At 49.8% G+C, this 25159-nt stretch overlaps 1 protein-coding gene across 5 annotated transcripts in view; it reads left to right on the forward strand.

Moving 5' to 3' along the window:
• TRAPPC9 (trafficking protein particle complex subunit 9) overlaps positions 1–25159 on the forward strand; it is a 385435-nt gene that overhangs the window by 199688 nt on the left and 160588 nt on the right. For all 5 annotated transcript variants that reach the window (XM_068983500.1, XM_068983498.1, XM_068983502.1 and 2 more), the window contains one exon: positions 20687–20829. In XM_068983500.1, the coding sequence (XP_068839601.1) occupies positions 20687–20829 (143 nt within the window). The remainder of the gene's footprint in view (positions 1–20686; positions 20830–25159) is intronic.

Consider the following 25159-nt stretch of genomic DNA (forward strand, 5'->3'; position numbering starts at 1 on the left):
ACCACAGTAAGGTGGTACTGCAGGCCCACTACCTGGACGGCCAGGGCAGAGTGGAGGGCATGGGACCCGTGGGTGGCCGGTGACAGCGTAAGGCAGCCCAGCCACTTTGCAGGGCGGATGGCCGTTTCTTTGCAAGTTAAGCCTATAGTTCCCAACCAAGGAAGCAATTTTCTTACTTGGTTCTTACCCAAGAAACATGAAAACCTGTATCTCTGCAAGACTTATACATGAATGTTCGTTGCAACTTTGTTCAGAATAGCCCCAAACTGGAAATGATCCCTGTGTCCAACAACAGGGAAATCGATGGCTGTAGGTTTGTGGAGTGCTCCTGGCAATAACAAGAAACAAACCACGACGCACTTCAAGACAGGAATGGATTTCAAAACGTTATGCTGCCAGACACAGAAAGTGCATACTGTGTGATTCTATTTGTGTGAATTCTAGAATAACCAGACTCATCTAGGATGACAGAAAGTGAATCTGTTTTCCTGAGGGCTGGGAGACTGGGGTAGACTGACGGGGCAGAAAGGAACTGTAGGAGGTGGGGTGGTGGACAAGCTTTATCTCTTTTGCTGTGTCAGTTATCTGGGTATTCATTTGTAAAAACTCTTTGAACTTGACACTTAAATGGGTAGGTAATTTATCTTACAGAAATTTTTGCTTTGCTACTGTAGATTGGGAAAGATCGAGGGCAGGAGGAGAAAGGGGCAACAGAGGATGGGATGCCTGGATGGCATCCCTGACTCAATGGACCCGAGTTTGAGCAAACTCCAGGAGACAGTGAAGGACAGGGAAGCCTGGCATGCTGCAGTCCATGGGGTCGCAAAGAGTCACACAGGACTTAGTGACTGAACAACCACAACAACTGTAGATTTAAAAAATGGCACCACCACCACTACCACGGAACTCTCCAGGAGTTCTCAGTCTGCAGCAGAGTCTGAAAACCACCACCTCTGAGGCCCTTGCCAATTTGGCCTCTGCCTGCCTCTTCATCTCGGTTCCTCCCTCTTTCTCTGTCACTCTTTCTTCTCAGGCCAGAAGCCCACAGGGAATTACATCAGTTCAGTTCAGTTCAGTTGCTCAGTCATGTCTGACTCTTTGCGACCCCATGAATCGCAGCACACCAGGCCTCCCTGTCCATCACCAATTCCTGGAGTTCACTCAGACTCAAGTCTATCGAGTTGGTGATACCATCCAGCCATCTCATCCTGCCCTTCTCCTCCTGCCCCCAATCCCTCCCAGCATCAGAGTCTTTACCAATGAGTCAACTCTTTGCATGAGGTGGCCAAAGTATTGGAGTTTCAGCTTTAGGATCAGTCCTTCCAAAGAACACCCAGGGCTGATCTCCTTTAGGATGGACTGGTTGGATCTCCTTGCAGTCCAAGGGACTCTCAAGAGTCTTCTCCAACACCACAGTTCAAAAGCATCAATTCTTCAGCACTCAGCTTTCTTCACAGTCCAACTCTCACATCCATACGTGACCACAGGAAAAACCATAGCCTTGACTAGACTGACCTTTGTTGGCAAAGTAATGTCTCTGCTTTTCAATATGGTATCTAGGTTGGTCATAACTTTCCTTCCAAGGAGTAAACGTCTTTTAATTTCATGGCTGCAGTCAGCATCTGCAGTGATTTTGGAGCCCCAAAAAGTAAAGTCTGACACTGTTACCACTGTTTCCCCATTTATTTGCCTTGAAGTGATGGAGCCAGATGCCATGATCTTCGTTTTCTGAATGTTGAGCTTTAAGCCAACTTTTTCACTCTCCTCTTTCACTTTCATCAAGAGGCTTTTTAGCTCCTCTTCACTTTCTGCCATAAGGGTGGTGTCATCTGCATATGTGAGGTTATTGATATTTCTCCTGGCAGTCTTGATTCCAGCTTGTGCTTCTTCCAACCCAGCATTTCTCATGATGTACTCTGCATATAAGTTAAATAATCAGGGTGACAATATACAGCCTTGACGTCCTCCTTTTCTTATTTGGAAGCAGTCTGTTGTTCCATGTCCAGTTCTAACTGTTGCTTCCTGACCTGCATATAGGTTTCTCAAGAGGCAGGTCAGGTGGTCTGGTATTCCCATGTCTTTCAGAATTGTCCACAGTTTATTGTGGTCCACATAGTCAAAGGCTTTGGCGTAGTCAAGAAAGCAGAAATAGATGTTTTTCTGGAACTCTCTTGCTTTTTCCGTGATCCAGCGAATGTTGGCAATTTGATCTCTGGTTCCTCTGCCTTTTCTAAAACCAGCTTGAACATCTGGAATTTCACGGTTCACGTATTGCTGAAGCCTGGCTTGGAGAATTTTGAGCATTACTTTACTAGCGTGTGAGATGAGTGCAATTGTGTGGTAGTTTGAGCATTCTTTGGCCTTGCTTTTGTTTGGGATTGGAATGAAAACTGACCTTTTCCAGTCCTGTGGCCTCTGCTGAGTTTTCCAAATTTGCTGGCATATTGAGTGCAGCAGTTTCACAGCATCATCTTTCAGGATTTGAAATAGCTCAACTGGAATTCCATCACCTCCACTAGCTTTGTTCGTAGTGATGCTTCCTAAGGCCCACTTGACTTCACATTCCAGAATGTCTGGCTCTACGTGAGTGATCACACCATCATGATTATCTTGGTCGTGAAGCTCTCTTTTGTACAGTTCTTCTGTGTATTCTTGCCACCTCTTAATATCTTCTGCTTCTGTTAGGTTCATACCATTTCTGTCCTTTATCGAGCCCATCTTTGCATGAAATGTTTTCATTATAGGGGACTGGAATGCAAAAGTAGGAAGTCAAGAAACCCTGGAGTAACAGGCAAATTTGGCCTTGGAGTACGGAATGAAGCAGGGCAAAGGCTAATAGAGTATTGCCAAGAGAACGCACTGGTCATAGCAAACACCCTCTTCCAACAACACAAGAAAAGACTCTACACATGGACATCACCAGATGGTCAACACTAAAATCAGATTGATTATATTCTTTGCAGCCAAAGATGGAGAAGCTCTATACAGTCAACAAAAACAAGACCAGGAGCTGACTGTGGCTCAGATCATGAACTCCTTATTGCCAAATTCAGACTTAAATTGAAGAAAGTGGGGAAAACCACTAGACCATTCAGGTATGACCTAAATCAAATCCCTTATGGTTATACAGTGGAAGTGACAAATAGATTTAAGGGCCTAGATCTGATAGAGTGCCTGATGAACTATGCACGGAGGTTTTTGACATTGTACAGGAGACAGGGATCAAGACCATCCCCATGGAAAAGAAATGCAAAAAAGCAAAATGGCTGTCTCAGAAGGCCTTACAAATAGCTGTGAAGAGAGGCAAAAAACAAAGGAGAAAAGGAAGGATATAAGCATCTGAATGCAGAGTTCCAAAGAACAGCAAGAAGAGATAAGAAAGCCTTCTTCAGCGATCAATGCAAAGAAATAGAGGAAAAGAACCGAATGGGAAAGACTAGAGATCTCTTCAAGAAAATTAGAGATACCAAGGGAACATTTCATGCAAAGGTGGAATTACATGCGACTCCCTAAATGGGGCATCCTGTGTTTGTTTCCTTTTCCAAATGCTGTTCCGTTAGCCTGAAAAGCCTTTCCCCAACACCGTCTGCTTCCTCCCCAGGCCTTGGTGGAGACTTGATGCCATCCTGAATATTTCCCCAGGGCCCTTCTGCCTGCTTGTCTCTGCCTCTGCGGCATCTTCTCCTGCCATTTCCTGAGAACTTGTGGCTCCAGGCCTATATTTCCATCCCTGATTCCTAGTTCCCAGCCGGCCCAGGGCCAGAGGTGTCAGTGAGTGGAGAGGCTGAGTGAGAATGGATGGATGGTTGCATGTGTGGACGGAAGGACAGATGGAGGCGTGAGGAGGCCTTCACCAAGCAAGCCTGGGTCGTGGGGCTCAGAGAGGGAAGGGCAGCGTTCTGATCCAGGGGAAGAGGAATCAGGAGGGGGCTTGTATTCTCGTTCACATGCTCTTGAGCTGACACCGAGCCCTGTGAATGATTGCAGGGAGGGCATTTGGAATTGGCTGTGGAGTGATGCCAGAGTACTCGCAGCGTCTGCCCAGCACCTTATATGTTACAGATTCGGAGAAGTGACTGGAAATTAATTTTCCATCGACACTGACTGGTTCTGATCTCAGCTCATTTAAGGGCTGACCCAGGGGTCTTCTGCAGCCGAGTGGGGACCAGCACCCCAGGGACTGGAGTAGCATGCCCCGGGAGTCGCCACGTCAGCTGAGAGCTGCCTGTAGGCTGTGAGCTTAGGGAGACAAAAGCTGGCATGTGCGGGCTGCCTTCCATGGACTCCTAGACGTGGCTGCTCTGGGAGGTGTGACGCCGCCCTGAACGTGGAGGGTCGGGGGGAGACTTGCCTGCTGTCCCTCCGCCCCGCCCCACCTGTGGTTCACTGAGCTCTTCCCAGGTGCTGGGCTGGGGTTGCTGCTCTCGTGGGTGGGCTCAGACGTGACCCTGCCATCCTAGCGTGCCATCCGCCGCATTCCGCCAGGGAATGATGGAGGCCAGGGAGGTCGAGAACCCAACGCCCTGCATTTGCGGGCGGCCTGGGGGCAGAGCCCACAGGGTCTGAGTGCAGTTAAGTCATCTGAGTATTTGACCACTTTGCTCCTTGCTTCTCTTTGCTCCTCCTGACCCAGCCTCCTGCTTGAAATGATGTACTTACCCTTCAGCATTTAGAAAATTGGTTTTGGTAAGAGAATTCTGTCTAAATGAGGGGCACTTGATGAGATTGGTCAGCAGACAGTTACGATTGTCTGTTTGTCTTGAGAGGAAACCTGGGGAAATGGAGACAGACTTGGCTTTGCTGGGGCAGAGGTCACTTCTGATTCCAGCTGCAAGGACTGTGTGCTTGACTCTCTCAAATCTCTCTCCCTCTCTGTAAAGTGCAAATGCGATACACATCTTGTCAGGCTTTGTGATAATTAAGTGAAGCATATGCAGAAAGTTCCAGCAGGTGGGTGGTCCTCAGTCTGTCTCCCCTCATCTCGACACGCGAGGAGAATACTGCCCAGCTGTCTCTGTAGACTGTCCCTCAGCTTGGGACTGTCTGATATTTCTTGGTGATTAAATGGACATTATGCATTTTAGATAAGAATAGGCCAGAGCAATGCGTGCCTTCTCGGGACAGCCCCCACCCCACCCTGCCCTGGGAGCACTGGTTGGTGCCTTTACGTCTCATTCCTGGAGATGACAACTTTGATCACTTGGCCAAGGAGGTACCTACCTGTTGGGTAGCTGTGCTCAAAAGCTGCTAGTTTTTGCCTTCCGGTTAATAAGTGTCAGTGAGAGGGACTTTGAGACTAAATATGCTGCGTCTCCTCTTCCTTTCACTAATTGCAGTCTCCATCGATGATCCTAACCCTCAGTGGTTATAACCGTAGTGCTTGGTAAGGGATGGTTTTTCTAATTCCACCATTCCTCTCACATTCATTAGCAGAGATTCTTCTGGAGGAAAGAGGAGTCCCTTCTCCTCCATCAGCTCACCACTCTCAGTAGAGGCTCGTGGATGTTTTTGTTCCTCTGAATTGTAATACATCACTACCATTATTATTTATTTATAACTTATTGTACAAGTTATCTCAGACTTGACCATTTTGTTTTTCTCCCTGTTGAAGAGGTTTCTTAAAACATTTTTGTCCTCTTAAGGATTTTTTTTTTTCCTTTGCTGGAGAAACACTGCGTGCTAGGATAACTTTGCACATTCTGTTTTGCTACGGTGATTTTGAATTAGCAGTAGGAACCTCTGAGCTGGAACACAAACCTCTCCAGCCCCGCTTGCCCAGTCCTGGTGTCGGAGCGGGCACCATCTCAGTTGTGCTGGGGGCCAGGCCTGGCTGAGGGGGGTTGGCTTTGTGTTGGCTGTGTCTTCCCACCCGGGTGTCCCAGGGCCCCTGAGAGAAGGGCAGGCGCCCACGTGCAGAACAGGTGACACCTGGAAGCTCTGCTTCCACAGGCAGAGGGCGGGTGGACGTGGAGAACGTCCTCTTTCCAGGAGCTCAGGAGGAGAGGACTGAGGCTGTGAGTCTGCTGACGGGACCATCCTCCTCAGAAGTTCTAGCCTCACTCCAAAGGACTGGGTCTGGCCCTGCCCTCCCTTAATGGGTCGTGTGACCTCTGGGCTTTTTCTTCTGCGCGCTGGACCTTGGTTTCCACGTTCGTCACCCCTGTCTTCCCCAGCAGCTCGGGGGACTGCTCCCCGAGTCCGTTCCTCTCGTGGCCATTGCGGCCTTGCCTCCCCAAGGCACTGAGGTCCCGCATCCCCGCTCGGAGCTGAGGGACGAGGAGGGGTGTGTGCCACCATTACCGCCGGAGTCGCCTTCTGCTGGAGGTGCTTGTGCGGCCCAGTAGGCAGGGTGTGACTCATGTGTCTATGAGCTCGGGACGAAGGCCGGGCACCCGGCCGGGCACCCGGCCGGGCACCCAGCCGGGCAAGGAGAGAAGGGGTGCAGTGGCTGTGAGGCGTGCAGGGAGTCCCTTCCACACTGCCGTGAGGAGTCAAGTCGTGGGGAGCTCTCAGTCTGCCCACACCCATCTTCCAGCCTTGTCTTGCAGCCTCAGGGCTGCTTCTCCGGTGTCCTTAGGTAGAAGGTGGGCTCACGCCATCCCCTAGTCTGGATCTGGCCCCGGATTGAATGTAAAAACAGTCCCCTAGTTCCTGTTACTTCTCATTAAAATCCCACTGTTGTTTCAAGAAGGGCCACTGACTCTGGAAAGCTAGCCGGCTAGAGTATTGAGAAAGTGTTAGTTGCTCAGTCGTGTCCGACTCCACGACCCCATGGGCTGTAGCCCGCCCGGCTCCTCTGTCCACGGGATTCTCCAGACAAGTATGCTGGAGTGTGTTGCCATGCCCTCCTCCAGGGGATCCTCCAGAGTCAGACGTGATTAACACACGCCCCTTGCGCCCCTGGCCGCCGCCTTTCTCTCCTCGCTGTGCTGGCGGCGGTAACCAGAGGCAGGGACTCAAGTGAGGCAGGAGATCAGTGCCTCGGGGGCGGCTTGGTTCCCGTTCTGGGGTGAAGTTCTCTGCCCTCATTCCGCATCTGTTTTGTTTTTAACATAATGATGCTCCGTGATGACTTACTGACTGTTCGCTAATCCCAGCTTAATATTTTCAGCTGACCCAGAATATTACCCCTTTGTAATTTATATTATTTAGCTATTGTTAACCTTGAGAGTGAAGCGTCTTAGGTAAGTGTAATTAGAAATGCATATTTAGCACACAAGGGGTAATTTTCTTTATGCAGCTGTGCATTTGGGGGGAAAAAACCCATCTGCGGAACTCTAAGGTTTCCATTTATAATAGAGATTTATTCTCCCAGAGGCCAGGAAGCCATAATCCTCTGAAAGCTCTTAATATCAATGATGAAGGTAGTCCTCCCATTCATTCATTTATTTATTCAGTGAGCGATGATTGAACCACTCTGTCTGACAGAGTGCCAGGCTGCCAGCCAGCCCCGAGGGCACCGCTGAGCCTGGAGGGACTCCCAGGGGAGCGACCTGACATTTAAGTGGGTGGTAATGACTTCCCACAGCGGTGCCGTGGCCATCTACGATGGATGTCGGGGTGGGGCGGGTGTGGGATTCAGTCCTGCCTTGGACAGGCTTTGCGACTGGCCGGACGGATCCCTGTCCAGGTGCAGTTTCTTCATGGGAGCGTGGGTGGCTTTGTAGGCCAGCGGTCTTGGGAGGCAGTGCCTGCGTGTGCAGCCAAGGCCCGGTCTGTTGTGGCTCGTTCCTGCCGTCTTGGTTCCGCTGCTGCGGCTGGCCTGCCTGGGGGCCCTGCTTGCCTCAACTGGCCGCTTCCCGTCTCGCCTGCCTTCATGCAGCCGGGCTCACGTTCACAACAGGATGGGGCAGCCTGGCTTCTTCTTGTCTCCAGCTTCTTCCGGAGCAGCCTGGCCCCCTCCTCGAGCTCTCGGCAGGGCAGTGCCCAGCCCGGGACGTTGCTCAGTGAGGGTCTGTGGACAGTTGAGGTGGCGGCTCTGCCTGGCCTGCCGAAGAGCCGTGGAAGGACGGGGCCGTTGGGCTGTCTTCACGTGTGTGACAGGGTCTGAGAGGAGCTCGGCCTGCACCCTGCCTGCACCATCTAAGTCTGGAGCAGCTGAGGTGCGTGCCAGAGGGGCCTGGTTTGCTCACCTACCTGGAGCAGCTGGGTGGGAGGGCCGGCCTCGTCGTGGCCACGTGGGCTCCCCCAGCGCCTCCCCGTGGACTTAGCATGTCCATGCAGTCAAGGGCGGAACTGAAGTCCACTGTCCCCCGAGGGACAGCTCTGAGACTCAGGCGAGCTGGCAGGGCCTGTGGAGGACAGGGGCTGGGTGGGGTGCCGACTCACCAGTCAGGGAGGCTGGCCTCTGCTCCCCGTCTGCAGAGGTGGCTCCTGGAGTGTGGTCTCCAGACCAGCAGCGTCAGTATCCTGGGGTCTCCTCAGAAAGGCAGATTCTCAAGCCCCACCTGGACCCACAAAGCAGAAACATCAGTGTGGGCCAGCCCTCTGGTTAAATGAGCTCTCCAGGTGACTCTGATGAGTGCAAGGGCAGAGCTCCTGTGTCAGGAGACGTGCTGGAGGAGACGGGCTATCAAATTCAACTGGAGGCCCCCATGTTGGTCTCTCAGTCCTCCGAGTGGCCAGTGGGGGTCAGGGTAGCCGGTGTTTTCTGTGTGAAGCAGGTCCTGGAACCGGGTGGGCGGGGAGTATTTGGGGAAGGTCTTTCGCATGGAAGCCAAAGAATGGAGAACCAGTTCTCTGCAGAGGGCGGGTATGGAGCGTGCCGCTTGCTCCTCCTCGAGCCTCCCCTCACCTGCAAAATGGGGCTAATCAGCTCTTCTCTGAAGGGTTTTGAGGTTTAAACTACACCATGAAGAGAGAAAGTGGAATTCAATGTATAATGATAGATGGCCATTAAAATGGAGTCTTAGGCCCTTACCCTCTCTTCCTATTGGCCAGGATGTTCAGAAGGATCTCGGAAAGACGAGAGCAGATTACAGACCAGAAGAAGAAATTCTGAGTGCCAGAGTCAGTCTTCGCTGTTGGGGACAGAAGGCCAACTGGGGTGGGGGGGGACTCACAAAAGCGCCCCTGAGTCTCAGCTGCTCGTCCTTCGTCCTGGGGGTGGAGCCGCTGAAGTCTGGGCAGGACAGGAGGCTCTCGTTGTGGCCTGTTGTACCCACCGAGCTGGAAAGGCACTCAGTAAAGCAGCTGGTGAATTGATTCCCCCTGTGAAGATGAAGGGTGGAGGTCCCCAGAGAGGTGGAGTTTACCAGGGCCACCCGCTCCAAGGGCCGAGAGGTACCACTGCCGGCCAAGCAGGCAGAAAGTTTGTTTTCTCTTTAAAGAGAGGAGTCTGCTGGAGTGAGAAAGAGGCAGAGGCCACAGGCCAGAAGAGTCGCTGAATGACTGAAGGCACCAGCGGAAGTAGATCAGGAGCAGCCCAGCTTAGAAGTCAGGGCCTCGCGAGATGCCGGCTGTGCAGGTGGTCGCCGTCTCGCGTCCTGAGTAGGCTTGCGGGGCTTCTGCGGCTCCCTTTCTGGAGGAAAGCCGTTAGTGGCGTGTCAGCCGTGTGAGGAAGTGAGATCCGTGTGTCCGGCCCTGGTTAACAGACCAGGGGGCCCCACGCCTGTTGAAGAGGCCACACGCGGCGAAGGTGGGCCCACCTGTGGTGACTGTGGTTCCACACCCGGGGCTGGGACACTGTTAGGCGCAGACGAGAGGCAGACTTGGCGTCGGATGGGGTCTCGCCGTGCGCTAGGTGCTGGGCCAGCAGGCTCGGGGTGGACTCCAGCGCTTTGTCCTGTCCCCCTACATCTGTGTACCCCCGTCCCAGGAGAACCGGGTGCCAGGTCTGATGGTGGGGCTCGGGACTGCGGGGAGCAGGCCCCGTGGGCGAGGGCGGAGGCTGCCTGCCGCCAAGGAGGAGGTTGTCCTGTCCCCAGCCATGACGGGGAGCAGTCTGCTCATGCGGGTCTGACAGATGGCACAGATACTGGCACACCGCCTCTGGTTTCCTGCCGAAACCTCTGCCCGCCTCTCTCTCTCCTTTGTCGGTGTTGACCTCACCCTGCCCTGGCCACCGCCACGCGTGGTGCTGCGCATTCTTGAGTGAGCGCAGGCCCCTCCTTGTGGGCAGGCTGCTGTGTGGCCTGCCGCACGCTCACTGTAGCCACTCACCCAGAGGGCTGTGCGCCCGAGCCGGCGTCTGTCCACGCCCATCCTCTGTCCACCATTCACCGGAGGCGTTCTCCATGCACACTCTTGGCGACACTGACACGGTGCCTGTTGGAAACACAGATTCGTGCCACTGTGATATATGCATCTACCGGGATGACTTAATTTAAAAAATCTTAACAACACACACGGTGCCGGTGATGATGTAGAGCAACCGGAACTCTCTTACCTTGTTAGTGGGAGTCTAACATCTAATTTGGAAAACTGCAGATTCTTAGTAAATTAAACAGATGTTTGCCATAATGACCCAGCAATTTCACCCTTAGGTATTTATCCAAGAGAAAAGCAAATATTCACACATTCACAAAAAAAGACTTGCACAAGAGTTTGTTTATAGCAGCTTGATTTTTTAATGTGCTGAAAATGAAAACAGCTCAGATGTCTATGGCTTGGAAATGGGATAGATTGTGGTATGAGAGGCGTAGCTGTCACTGTACGTCCTTGACACATAATAACACGGATGAGTCCCGCAAACATATTGTACTCAGGAAGCCAGCTATCACAAGAGCATGCTGGATGAGTCCACATATGTAAAATTCGAGAAGGCGCAAATCTAATCTGTGGTGGAACTTTCCGGAAAAGTGGTTGTCCACAGGAGCGTGTGGCTGATTAGCAGGGGCCCCAGGGGAACCCTTTAGTTTGGTGGGAGTGTTCCGTATCCTTATTAGGCTGACAGTTACACGGGGAGTCGTTGAACTGTATACTTAGGTATATTCTTTAAGTAACGTTTACCTCACACTGAACAGGAAACATTAACAGATAAACTCTTTTACAGTGGCATGTATTAGCAGTTATGAAAATGCTCTCTGTGTATTTCGTGTGTGAGCAGTTGAGTGAATATATTGAGAATGGTGAAAGTTAGGTCCCTCACATTAGAGAACGTTGTCACAGATGTGGGAAGGGGAAATGGGAATGAATTTTGTGGTATCAGTTTGCAACTTGAGCTATCACCCTGAACTTCCTGTCCTGTTTGTGTTTATTTCTGTATCTTTGTCCATATATATACTTATATCTGTCTATAGTGAGATGCCAGTATTTATGTGTATGTGTACATAGACACAGATGTGCACATATGAACATATATATTTCTCAGGCTTGCTCACTGAGAAAGCCTTGAAGCAAGCACCTTAGTGGTAATGAGCGATGTTGTTAGAAAATTGTCAATGAATGCAAGACTGGTGCATAAAAATTTAATGAGGAATAAGGTGTTTATCAACTCTCGAAGCATCTCCACACTAATTACTTGTTAATTACTAAGGAAAAACAGGCATGGTACAATGCAGAAGCCTTGCAGACACCATATCGTCATTATCTATCTGTCTCTCTATCTCTATCTGGAAGAGAGAGAATTAAAGTATATGGCAAAACCATTACAATATTGTAAATTATCCTCTGATTTAAAAATAATATTAAAAAATAATGGGAGAAAATGTGAACGGTCTTTGAATTGGGTAATGGGGTGATTTTTTGTACTTTCAAATTTTCTGTCACTTTGAAATAATATTGAAGTGAAAAGTTTAAAATATAAACCTTAAAGTCATAGAGGAAAATGGGGGAGAATTATATTTTATGACCATGGAGTGTGGAGAGGGTGTCTAATCATGATTCAGGAACCATGAAAAATGTGCAAGAGACGTAAGGTAAAAGATTGATGCATTAACTGCAAAAAATTAAACATTTCTTCCAAGCAGAGAACATCTTGTACTAAGTCGCTTCAACCGTGTCTGACTCGTTGCGATCCTATGGACTGTAGCCCTCCAGGCTCTTCTGTTCATGGGATTCTCCGGGCAAGAATACCAGAGTGGGTTGCCCTTTCCTTCTCCAGAAGAGCATCCTAAATAAATCCAAAGACACTGTCCCACTGTGAAAAAATATTTGCAGCTTGTATCACAGATAAGGATGTAATGATGAAGGTTAGGTAAATATATTGAGAACGATGAAAGTTAGTTAATAATCTCCTAGATATGTGGAAGAAAAAAACTGACAGGTCAGTTTAAAAAAATGGTCAAATGATATGAACCTGTATTTCACATCAAAAAAAGATGAATTGGGTCCTTTTTTTGGTACCAGAAATCAGATTTTTGACGTGGCCTTTTAACAGTCCCCAGACACATCCCTCTCCATCTAGACCTCGAGTCTTCTCAGCCTCTAAGGTACTTTGGGGCCTCTTGAATAGAAGCTGTTCCAATGGCTGGTACCGCTAAGACCCATTCCTGCGTTATTGTGGATGTACCATTTAATTTGTAGTCACTTGGCGTTTTTAAGGCATAATTAACACTGAAGAAAGACTTTGGCCAGAAGTGCTAATTAACTGGAAAGTAATGGTAATGCTTTCATTTGTATGTTTCATTGACCTTAAGTTAACAGTAGGACAGGCCTCTTGGGGTATGAGCCTCAGCTGGGCCCTTGGCTTATTAAGTGAATAACATCACAGCTGTTAATCTTGTGTCATGTCACAGAAATAGGGAGGAGGCGAACCTGTGGCAGCAGGTCCATCTGAGGTCTTTAAAAATCAGAGATCAACTTCTTAGACATATAAATTAGTTAGGGTGCTGCTCAGGCTGTTTGTTTTTCTCTGGCTCTGGCCTTAGTTAGATTAGAAGTCGTGGAACATTAGATTAGTATTACGAAATGAACAGGAACGATTCACATGAGAACTGGTGGGAAGACTCAGATTGTACAGATGTGTGTACCGAGGGCCGGAGGAGGAACCTGTCTTTTCCAAGGTCGTGTGAGGTTCTAAGAGTGACCCTGGCTCCGCCAGAGCCTAGGATTCCTGAGGCTCCACGCTCATCCTTGGACACAGGTGGTGCTCCATCAGCGTGCCCCACACGATGGCTTTGGAGTCCTCTGTGTCAGTGTCTGCAAGTGATTTTGTGCCTACTGAGGATCAGGATCAGTTTCTAAAATCACCTTTATTGGGTGTAATTTGCATTCTGTAAAATGTAGCCACACTAACTGTATAAAAGTTTTATAAAATGTAAAAAAGTTTTATAAGAACTGAATAAAAAGCTCAGTCGTGTCTGACTCTCTGCGACCCCATGGACTGTCGCCCACCAGGCTCCTCCATCCATGGGATTCTTGAGGCAAGAATACTGGAGTGGGTTGCCATTTCCTTATCCAGGGGATCTTCTAGACCCAGGGCTCGAGCCGGGGTCTCCTGCACTGCAGGCAGACTCTCTACCGTCTGAGCCACCAGGGAAGTCCGTCGAGATTCAGAATACTGTTACTGCTGCAAGCTTCCCTGACCCCTTTACAGCCAGTCCTCTCCTGCCCCCCAACCCCGGAGACGCTGATCTGCCTTTTGTCCTAACGAGGAACCTTTTCTAGCATCTCCCATACATGCAAGCCTGCAGTATATACTCTTTTCTTGCTGGCCTCTTTCACTCAGAATGATGTTTTGGAGATTTTCTCGTGTTATGTCTGTCAGTAGTTGGCTCCGTTTTGTTGCTCAGTAGTATTCCATACAATTTGTTCATCTAGTCACCTACCTCCTGTTGGACACTGAGATTACGTTAAACTTGTACCATGAATAAAGTTCCCAGGGACATTTACACATATGTTCTTGGTATGGATATATGTTTTTATTTTTCTTGGTGGGAGTTTCATTACTGAATAATTTATTAACTCTATGCTTAAGTTTTGGAGAAGGCAATGGCACCCCACTCAAGCACTCTTGCCTGGAAAATCCCATGGATGGAGGAGCCTGGTGGGCTGCAGTCCACGGGGTTGCTGAGAGTTGGACACGACTGAGCGACTCCACTTTCACTTTTCACTTTCATGCATTGGAGAAGGAAATGGCAACCCACTCCAGTGTTCTTGCCTGGAGAATCCCAGGGACGGGGGAGCCTGGTGGGCTGCCGTCTATGGGGTCGCACAGAGTCGGACACGACTGAAGCGACTTAGCAGCGTGCTTAAGAATTGCTTGTTGTTTTCCAAAGTGACTGTAAATTTCACCGTGCCACTAGCAATTTCTGAGAGCTCTAGCAGATAATCTAGGGTTTTTTTTTGGTGTGTGTGGAGACATGACTGTCACCTATGAAAAGACAGTTTTACTTCTTCCTTTCTGAGATACATGATTTTAATTTCTTGCTTTATCGGCTTCCCTAGGATCTCTATTGCGTTGTTGATTGAAGTAATAACATCTATGTCCTTGCCTTACTCTAGATTTTAGGGGCAAAACATTGTTTATGATTAAGTTGGTTTTAACTGCAAGTTTTTCATGGGTGCACTTTGTGGATTGGAGCCATTCCTTTTTATGCCTATTTTGCTGAGATCTTTAAAGAAATCATAAATGGGTTTTGAATTTTTTCAGTTGCATTCTTTGCAGCTATTGAGATAATCATACAGCTCTTCTGTTTTGCCTGTTAATGGTCTGTTAATATGGTGAATGACATTGATTGATTTCTAACGTTAAGCCAAACCTTCGATTGTTAAGCTTACTTGGTCCTGATGTAGTACTCATTTTAAATATTACTGTATTTGACTCAGTAATAATTGAGGATTTTTACATCTAAATTCACGAGGAATATAGGCCTGTAGCTTTCTTTGCAAGCTCTCTGCTTTTAGCATTTGGGTAATAACTGGCCTCATAAAAAGAATGAGAACTTTTTCTCCTTTTTTTCCTGAATGTGTTTGTATAAACTGGTGTTGTATCTAAAATTAGGTTTTGATAGAATTCAGCTGGGAAGCCCTCTGAGTTTGGGGTTTCTTTTAGGAGGGTGTGTTAATTTAGAAATCTCATGCTCACTTAGAAGTCCCGTGTTAATTTATAAATCCTGTGTCTTCAATTAGCAGGAAGTTCTTTGAGTCTCCTGTTTCTTGTTGGTTCCATTTGGTAACGTGCACCCATCACCTAAGTTGCTCAATCTCTTGGCGCGAAGTTGTTTACCCTCTTTCTTCGTCATCCCTTTCATGTGTGTATGCTCTGTACTGACAGTCATTTTCATTCCTGATATTAGTAACCAGTTTCTCACTTCTTTTTTCCTTGATCAGCCGAACTTAGAGGATTGTTGCTTTAATTGGTACTTTCATGAAATGAGTTTTCGTTTAATTGATTTTTTTTTCTTTCATCATTTGTCCAGTTTCTATTTAATAATCGCCCAGTCCTCTCTTCGTGCTGGGTTGTGGTCTCTTCTACAGCTCTACCCTAGACACACCCCGTCCTCTTTTCTCCTGCACCCTCGTGTATCCAGGGCATTTGTCTGTGACATAGCGTATCACGGCTGTCTTGGGGGTTCAGGGGCTTGTGTCTTTGACTAGGCCTGAGCCCGCAGGGATGGCGTCATGTCTTCTGCCACAGTCCCTCACACTCGTGGACACCCATCCGGGGTGAGTGAGTGAGTGAGTGAGTGGTGGACGGATGGGTGAGCACTGCCCTGGGCAGTCCTGTACACGGAAGACCACGGGCTGTGCAGCCGCGCAGCTCTGCGCTTGAGCCTGGGCCCGTGGCCTCGGCCACTCACTGAGCTGCTCATTCATGCCAGCTGGACCCCCTTGGAGGGCCCTCAGTGTTAGAGCCCGTGTGTGAGGCTCAGGCAGCACAGCACCTGGCACTTAGTAGGTGCTCAGTAAAAGGCAGCTCTTGAAAGACCTTCCATTTCAGCTCAAATAACAAATTATTGTATAGCTAGAAAATAAACACTTTTTCTGTAACTCTTTGCCCATTTCTGATTTGTATATTGAGACCGTCACATGTCTGAAGAAGGATGTCCTATGGCATAGTGGTGCCTTCTCCCCCCTTACATTCTCATTGGAATAAAGCTTGGGCATCCCCTGTCTTTTCCCTTATCAGCCCACATTGTGGCTTTATTAAAATATTCTAGTTTTATGGAGCTGAGAAGGCATTTTTTTTAACCAAGGAAGGAAGGCAGTAGTAGTATGCAATAATTTCACAGAATCTTTTTTGTGTTTGTTTTCATAAATTACATATTTTTCCCCATAATTATATCTTTTACTTGCTTCTCTACAGAGTAAGGAAATAGCCAATTCCAAGAAAATAAAAATACAGTTTCTTCTTTGCTATCTGGTACTTGACAGTTACCTCTCTGTGTGTAGTTTTTGCTTATTTCCCAGGTGGTTTCTACTATATCACTCCCTGGAGACAACTTGTAAGTTTACTTTAAAGAACAGAAAATCCAGCATGAATTTTTTTTTATTACTTCACAGATTTTGGCTTTTCAAGGCCATTGTTGAGAATCTGTTTATTTCCTTGACCCGCATGCCTGCATTTTCAGAGGCTTCCATGAATATAGTGGATGGTGGATTGGCTTTATTTGTTCATTTATCAGTTAATTTACTCAGACATCCATTGACTTGACACCGAGCTTTCTGAGATCAGGGTCCCTACTGTATTCACTGTTCTAAGCACAGATCCGGGCACTCAGAAAGTACCCAGGAAGTGATTGAAAAAATGAATGAAAGAATAGGCCAAACAAATGGAAGTCTGTTGGATTAAAAAAGTCATCACAGAAAGGATTGTTGGGATGTGTGTATGAGGGGGTCTCACCTTGTGCTGACAAGGGTTTTCAAAAGTTTAGGTCATAAACTTGGCCTTCCTTTTGAGATTACAGTACAGTGCTATATGCTGTGGAAAAAGAATTTCGGATTTTGGTAAGAGCGAAATATGATGCTTGAGTATTTTTTTTTTTTTTAATCTGTATTTTGTTGAGTCCTTTTAAAGTAAGGCAGTACAGCCATCTTACTGGAAACGGCGGGGGGCGGGGGGCGGGCATGAAGGAGGAGCAACGTTTATACAGGTTCAGAGAATCAGTAGTACCAAAGTTCAGGGGAGCCTGTAAACACGTCCACCTTGAAGAGTAGTGGGAGACGAGTTGGAACAATGAGCTTTTAAAATGGGACTGAAGGACTTGAGTAGGCATTTTTCCAGTGATATGCAAATGGCCAGTAACCATATAAAAAGATGCTCAACACCGTTAGTCATTAGGGAAATGCAGATCAAAACCAAAATGAGACACCCCTTCACCCCCATTAGGATGGTGGTTATTAAAAACAACCAATCAACTAGGAAAAAATAAGTATTGCTGAGGATGTGGAGAGATTGGAATCCCTTTGCACAGCTGTCAGGAATGTAAACCAGTTCTGTCACAGTAGGACATGGTACGGTGGTTCTTTAAAGAGGTTCGATACAGGATTATCTTCTGATCCAGCAGCTCCACTTCTGGGGGATATACCCAAAGGAATTGAAAGCAGAGATTCAACAGGTGTCTGCATACTCACATTCATAGCAGCGTTAATCACGATAGCCGATAAGTGGAGGCAACCCAAGTGTGTGTTGGCGAGCGAATGGCTAAACAAAATGTGGTACGTCCATTCAGTGGAATGTTATTCAACTTTAAAAAGGAATTACTTCCTGGAACAGCACGGATGAGCCGTGGAAACGCTAGTCGCAACAGGACAAAAGTGCTGCGATCCCACTCCCATGAGGCCTCGAGAGCAGCCAGATTCACGGGGACAGAAAGGAGAGTGGTGGCTGCCAGAGGCGGGGAGAGTGGAAGGCGATGGTTGCGTAGTTCGTGTGGCGTTCAGTTTGGGAAGATGAAAGAGTTCTGGAAATGGATGGTGGTGATATTTATACAGCAATGGGGAAGTGCCTAGTGCCAAATAACTGTACACTTAACAATGGTTAAAATGATAGGTTTTATGCGTATTTTACCACGCTACAAAAAAATGTTAAATGGGATCAGAATCCATTTCCCCTTTCTTCCTGTTGTAAGCCACGTTGTTTTCAGGTATTGAGAGGTCAGGGTGCAGAGGGAAAAAGGAGTCTATTTAATGAGTGCCTGCTTGAGCTTATACTTCACTTTCTCACTGAGTCTTCATTAAAGTACAGTGAGATAGGTGTTCATTATTAGCCCCATTTAACAGTTGAGAAGCTGAGGCTGAGTGGTGGGATAACAGGCTCAAGATCTCACTTAGCCAGAGCAACAAGCCGAGCTTAACTGGCCTCCCTCCCTGGTCCCCACCCGCCATACCAGGCTGCTTGTCTCTGGGATTTTTGTCTGTGTCCTTCCCAGAGGAGAACCGTCCTCCAGCTGGGATGGCGCCTGACAGCATGCACATAGGTGGTTTTCTTTCATTTTAAGCACTTTCGTAGCTGTGCCTGCCTCTCCTTTGTAGAGGAGGAATGGGTCAATGAATGCAGTTGCTGCTGCTGCTGCTAAGTCGCTTCAGTCGTGTCCGACTCTGTGCGACCCCATAGACGGCAGCCCACCAGGCTCCCCCGTCCCTGGGATTCTCCAGGCAAGAACACTGGAGTGGGTTGCCATTTCCTTCTCCAAGGCATGAAAGTGAAAAGTGAAAGTGAAGTCGCTCAGTCATGTCCGACTCTTCGCACCCCCGTGGACTGCAGCCTACCGGGCTCCTCTGTCCATGGGATTTTCCAGGCAAGAGTACTGGAGTCAGTTGCCATTGCCTGAGGGCTAAGCGCTGTGTCTTCCATGGACAGCTTATTGAGTCGTGACTGGTGGAGCACGGGGAGGAGGGCAGGCGGGTGGGCCTGCTCTGAGGTTGGGACACGTGGTTTCCCTCGGCTCTCATGGGCAGGCGTGTGCTCGAATCCCCACCCTGAACACATGGTTTTGAGGCCCCCTCGGCTGACAGTGCTCCCAGCTCACCCTCCCTCTTTCTTTCCTGGGAAACACCCCTACTAGGGTCATCGGAGCCCAGCCTGTCTCCAGATGTGGTGGACACTTTCTCAGGCCCTGTTTACATGGCTTGGCTGCAGCAGTGGGCATTCCAGCCCTCCTCTCCAAAGTTCTGCCCTCCTTGGGTTTCCATGACCCCAGCCACTTGTCTCTTGGTGTGTTATCTCCGGAATCATTCCTAATCCAAGGTCCCGATGATTGACGGCTATGTTTGCTTCTTAAGAGTTTTATTAGTCAACTTCTTATGTGACAGAGCATCTGATAAATATTTCAGCTGTGCTGGCCGCCTGTGGTCTCTGTTGCATATTCTTCTTTGGTTTTGTCATTTGTTTTGTTGTGCAGCCCTTTAAAAATGTAAAAGACTGTTCTCAGCTCCAGGGCATCCAGAGCCAGGCTGCAGGCCAGGTGTGGCCCACAGGCCGCAGTGTGCTGTTGCCTGTTTTAGGACCTTACTGGGGAAGGCTGAGTCATTTTAGTAGGAGCTGAGCTGGGGTTGAGATTTCCTGTTGCCATGGTTACTGTTGGTGCGGCACAGGCTCTGGATCGTGCCGGGGGAGGGCGAGGAAGGAGGTAGGGGCTGCTGAGGTTCCAGGCGGTTTCCCCATAAAGGTCCTCTCTCCTCAGCCCTGAGCCCTGCCTGCCTGCCAGCACCTGGATGGGGGTCTCTCCACACCTTCCCTCCTACCCCAGGGGCTTCCTCCCGGGGGCCTGCAGGAGCAGAGGGGCACGCCGTTGTCCTCCCGCTGCTGCCATCCCCAGTTGGAGTTGCACCCCGCATAGTGGGTGTGGGCTCTCGGAGTCCCTGCGCTGCCCGCCCCCTCCCAGTAGCACCAGCCTCTGCCTGGTCTAGAGGCGGGCGCTCTGAACGGGCTTCCCGCTCTGTTTCTCCTGTCCTCCTGGCCCTCCTCTCCTCGCCTCACTAGGAAGGATATTTACCCCTGCCTGTGTGCCTTTGGCATTGCTCACCCCTCCTCCAGAAGCTAAAGATTTTGCTTTGGAGGAGAGAAGGGTGTGGATGGGGGCGGGATGGGGGCAAGGGGTTGGAGCTGGGGTTTTCGTTTCATGCTTTTCCCCTGGTGGCTGCTGACCATGTCCTCCAGGCCTTTACTACCCAGGGAGGTTCCCCTGTACCTCTGCCCGTGCCAGTCTCCTAGGGGAGTGTGCAAGGCCCCCAGGGGAGGTCCTTGGAGAAGAGCCTGGCATGGGCGGGAACTGTCCTTGCATCTGGAGGGTCTCCACTATCTGTAGAGCCCCTCCTCAGCCCTTAGAAGTTCATGGACGTCTGAACTGACTCCTTCTTGCCGGCTTGTCTGGTCAGGTGTCCCTGCCATGTCCCTCCTGGAAGGGACTTGTTTCTGCTTGGCCTTCTGGCTCCATGGCTGCCCAGTGACCTTATCTGCATGAGTCTCGGGCTCGTCAGCCTTGCTCACTGTTAGCCCAGGAGCCATGCTCCAGCTCCCTCATGGAAGCCCCCACCCAGCCCCCCAACCTGATCTGTGTGTTTAAGTGACGCTGACTGAGATGCACTTGTCTCTCTGAAATGCTGGATCCCATCACAGAATCATCCTTGAGCTTCTCTCCATTCGTGTTTGCAGGCTGAGAATCATGTGTGTGGTTAGCTGCGGGGCGTCGTTGGAGGAAAGATGGCACCAGGGTCAGGTGCCAGTGGCCGCCCTGGTGGAGCTGCCCAGTGCCCATCGCTTCACCTTCCTCACCTGAGGGGGGCCGGCCACGTGGCCGGATGGCAGTCGGCTCAGGGAGTAGTAAGTGACCTTTTTTTTTTTTTCCTTCCATCTTTTTAGACCCTGGAAGCTGTCCTGAACTTCAAATACTCCGGAGGCCCAGGCCACGTTGAAGGGTATTACAGGAACCTGGCCCTGGGGCTGCACGTGGAGGTGGAACCATCTGTGTTCTTCACGCGGGTCAGTACCCTGCCGGCCACCAGGTACGTGCACCTCAGCTGTTCGCCAGCCTTGCTCTCGTGGCTGATGGCGCTGCACCTGCAGCTCTGGCTGTGGTGTTCATCTTGGTCCCACCGCCCAGTGTGCCAGGGTGGTCAGCCTCCCCGGGTCTTCATCAGATGAACAGGCAGTGTAGGGAAATGCCTCTTCAGGGAGATGGGGTGGACGGGCTTCCCACTTGGCCCGTGCTGTGGTGATCGCGTCATCCCTGCCGCTTGCTTGCTTGTGGTCGTCGTGGGGAGGGACAGAGTTCCCACCTGTTGTCCCGAGCCCGGGCCTTGCTCCGGTCTGGCGCAGCTCTCCTGTTAGCAGGGACTTGGCACATGGCCCTGTGCCTTGGACACTCCTGGAGGAGTCCAGCCTGTCTGTCTCTGTCCCACTGTCCTCCCAGGAGGACTGTGCAGGGCCAGGCCATCCAGCATCTTGGCCCGCTCTTCCTGGAGCCCCCAGCTGTCGGGAGGGTGGGTCATTCTGCCCAGAGCGCCCTCCCTGGGGGAGGATTTTCCTCCTGCTTGGTTCTCCCGGCCTAGCCTTCCTTCAGGGAGGAAGAAATCAGTTTGTCTGCTTCAGATCCAGAAGAGGCCAGAGATACTAGAGGCTGTTCCTCCCTTAGGTGGGAGAATGACAGTTTCTCACCCTAAACTGACCTGTGGTGACCTGGGGATAGTGCCGGATGGGGCTGCAGACATCTGGAGAGCCTGTGGGGTTGGATTCCTGCCCAGGTGGTGAGCAGCCTTCGGAAGGCAGGTCCTGACCCCCAGGTGCTTCCACATCCCCCTGTCTAGGGACGCCTTACCTCTCCGGGTAGCATGGGGTGGCCTGGTGGTACTTACGCTGACCGTGGTGGGAGAGACCGTCATGAGCAGCAGCCCCTTCCACCTGTGGGCTCTGTTGTCCACAGAGTATAATGGGGGGATGTTTATGTCGATGGAAAACTCTCTTTAGAGTGATACAGCTCCTCCCCCCCCGCCCCCCGCCGTCCCCCAACCAAAGGAAGGGCAGTTTGAGTTCATAGGAAAGACTGCTTTTCTCCAGCCACGGGAAATGGCCTCGGTGAGAATCAGTGGCTGAGCTTGGGCTTTTCAGCATCGCGTTTCATCATCTATCACTTTTTCAATCCACAGAGTAATGGTGTCTCTTGCCAGCGCTCGCCTCTGTTTTGAATTTGTAAAAGGCATCAAAGCACTTGCCGGCAGGAAGCTTTGGCCGGGATGCCCGCCAGATGCTGTTCGAGTTTCTCAGGCCCTTCCCATGCATTCAGCCCGCTCCACCGTCACCCTGGCGTGTGCCTCTTTCTCGTCTCCTCATCTCCTGCTGCCACCGCTCACATAAATAGGTCTGAGAAACAGCGCAGATTGTCACCAAGTTGGACTCGTTTCCCCCTATTGCTGTCTGGCTTCCATGCCATGGCCCCTGCTGCTCTTAGTGACAATTTAAGACGAGAAAAATTGCTGCCTTGTGGTTTGTGCGGCACACTGGAAGAGCTGGCGGTGGGCTGATGTGCTGTTTGGCTCCTGGTTGCCGGCCTCACTCTCTTCCTTTTGGCCTACGTGTTTCTTTTCCCTGCTCGCGGGTTGGCTTTGGATCTCCTCTAGTCCCTCTCCTTTCCTGCCCTGTCTCACTGAGCCCTGATCCTGTGGGTTGAGGTTTGCCATCTTTCCGTGGGACTCTGGAAATACTCCCCTGCCTCCAGCCTGCTCCTGTATCGTCCTGTAAAGACAAATGTTCCCACATCACTGTCTGGCTTGAAGACTTTCCCAGTGCCTACTGGACAGAGTTTGGAGTGCCTGCTCTGATATTTATGCTCCAGTTTCTGTAGAGACCTGTATAAATCGTTGGCCTGAAATACAGCAGACTTATCATGCATTTAATCTATACTCTGTTCAGGTTGACATGACATGGTTTTCTGTAGACACTAGTTTTCATTTTGCTCCCAGGTGAGAATTTGCTTTTAGCATCGGGCCATTTTAGAGTCAGGCATCCCCAGAGATGGCCAGGCTCCACACAGTTGCATCACAGATGAGGCCCAGAGAAGGCCTGTGGTTTTCCCAGAGTCTCACAGCTTGCCGGTGACAGACTGGCTTCCAGATACCCTGACTGCAAGGTGCTGCAGACACAGACGCACAGCTAGATGACCGAATCCATGTTAGCTGGGGCCTTTATGGGCATTCAAGCTGACTTTGATGCAAAAAGAAGCTATACATTCATCAAAAGACAGCCTTATTGCTGGCATAAAAAGGCTCATGTACCCTGTTCTGAAACCAGAACACCAAAGGTTATTACATCGTTTGCTCCTGGGCTGGTTTGTGTATCTGCTCCTCTCATTGGCGGTGGTGGTTTAGTCGCTCAGTTGTGTCCAACTCTTGTGGTCCCATGACTGTAGCTTGCCAGGCTCCTCCGTCCATGGAGTTCTCTAGGCAAGAATACTGGAGTGGGTTGCCATGCCCTCCTCCAGGGGATCTTCCCTACCCAGAGATCAAACCCAGGTCTCCTGCACTGCAGGCAGATTCTTTACCAGCTGAGCCACCAGTGCTCCTCTCAGTAATACTGATGATTTATGCCGTTTTTCTCATTGGTAGTTTTTTACTGATAGAGTTCTAGAAGAGAAGTCAGGGCAGGGAAATCCCATTTATTCAGGACCCACCCTATTCCTAGTCATGCCCTCGGTCCACTGTGCAGTGTCCCATTTAAACTCCCGAGAACCCTTTGAAGTCAGTGTTGCTGTATGCAGATGTTAAATAACTCACCCCAGATTGCACATTAATGAGCAAAAGAGATGGATTTGAATGTTGGTCTTCTCTCCAGCAAAACCCATGCTTCCCATCACAGTGCTCTGAAGTGGGCTTCCAGAAGCCTGGGCCCCCCCTTACCCTCTCTGTCTGTGGAAACGTCTCTGGATCTCTCCCAGCCTCAGCCCTCCGTCCCCACTGCTGTGGTCACCAGCTCTGCCCCCTCATGGGGGATGAGAGAATGAAAGTGAACACCGGAGGGGCCAGTGTTTTCCCGGAGCCAAAGCACAGCATAGATGGCAGGTGGAATTCTCTTTGCCTTTTTTTTTTTTTTTTTAAACCATCCTCCTTCAGGGGTGTACCTGGGTTTCAGCTGACTTTTATTTAGGAGATCAATTACCTCTGAGATTCACTTTTTACACCGAGCCGCCTGCTAATGTTGTTGGGGACAGACTGAAATGGATGGGGCCACCCTGCCTTCCCCTCCTCAGGAGCAATTTCTTCCCAGACCGTTAGGATAAATGACCCAATCTTACACATCACTGCTCTGAGCTCTGTGGGAAATGCACTCCCCTGAGCCAGGGTGTAAGGTGTGGGAGTTATTACATTATTAACAGAAATCACACAGCCTGACACACCACGGTGCTTCTCCCGGCCAGTTAGAAAAATCCCATTTCCCCCTGTGGGGTGGGACTGTTCCACGCCGTGGGCGGCCCGTGCTCACAGACATGTAATAAAGGCACTTTTAGTGCTAGATTTTATCACGGTCGATCTTTTCCAGGTTGCTGTGTTGATTTGAATGGGTTTTTAATTTAACAAGAATTAGGATTTTAAGAAGCGCGGGATTCAGAACCCAGTGTGCCCGCCTCTGCTTTCAGATTTTGATCCTTTTTCTCCCGCTCATCCGCTCTGTGGTCCTGAGCAAGTCATTTCCTATTTCTTTAGTCCTCAGTTTTCCTTCCTGTGGTCTTGACGAGCACATCATTTCCTCTGTCTGGTTTGTGCTTGTAACAGGCCATGTGTAGCAGGGGCAAGAAGAGAACCATGAAGGCCACATGTTAAGAGGGGCACAAAAATGACTGGACATCAGGAAGACCCTTGTGCCTCAAAACCCAAGGCTGCTCTTTGCCCAGTGTCCCTGCCCAGGGTTGCTTCTCCTTCTAGTCCGCTCGCGGAGCCTCCAGCTGGAAGGAGAGTAATGACTTACTGCGTTTGCCTCATCTGCTCCTGCTCCTGTTGGTGTGTGCTCACTGCAGTGATGAGCACACTTTTCACCCTGTTTGCAGGTGTTAAATAGTCTAGATCTGTACAGGAAGGAGCTGGGACACCCTCCCCCCCCCAACACCAGCCGTGGCAGGAGCCGCTGGGCACGTCTTCTGGGTTGATGTGGCGGTGAGCACCCTCTGGTCCCCAGTGTCGTCACTGAGGGGCTGTCCAGGCCATGAGTCACCTCTCACTGTCCTGTCTCCACTCACAGCTGTACATTGAAGGGTCCTATTTTCTGTCTTAATTGTATACATTATTAAATTATTACTGTTGATTATTTTAATTTTGTTTTGAACCATTATATTATTGCATGTTATGT

This window comes from Capricornis sumatraensis, chromosome 11 (genome assembly GCF_032405125.1).
Source record: "Capricornis sumatraensis isolate serow.1 chromosome 11, serow.2, whole genome shotgun sequence".
Lineage (NCBI taxonomy): Eukaryota > Metazoa > Chordata > Mammalia > Artiodactyla > Bovidae > Capricornis > Capricornis sumatraensis.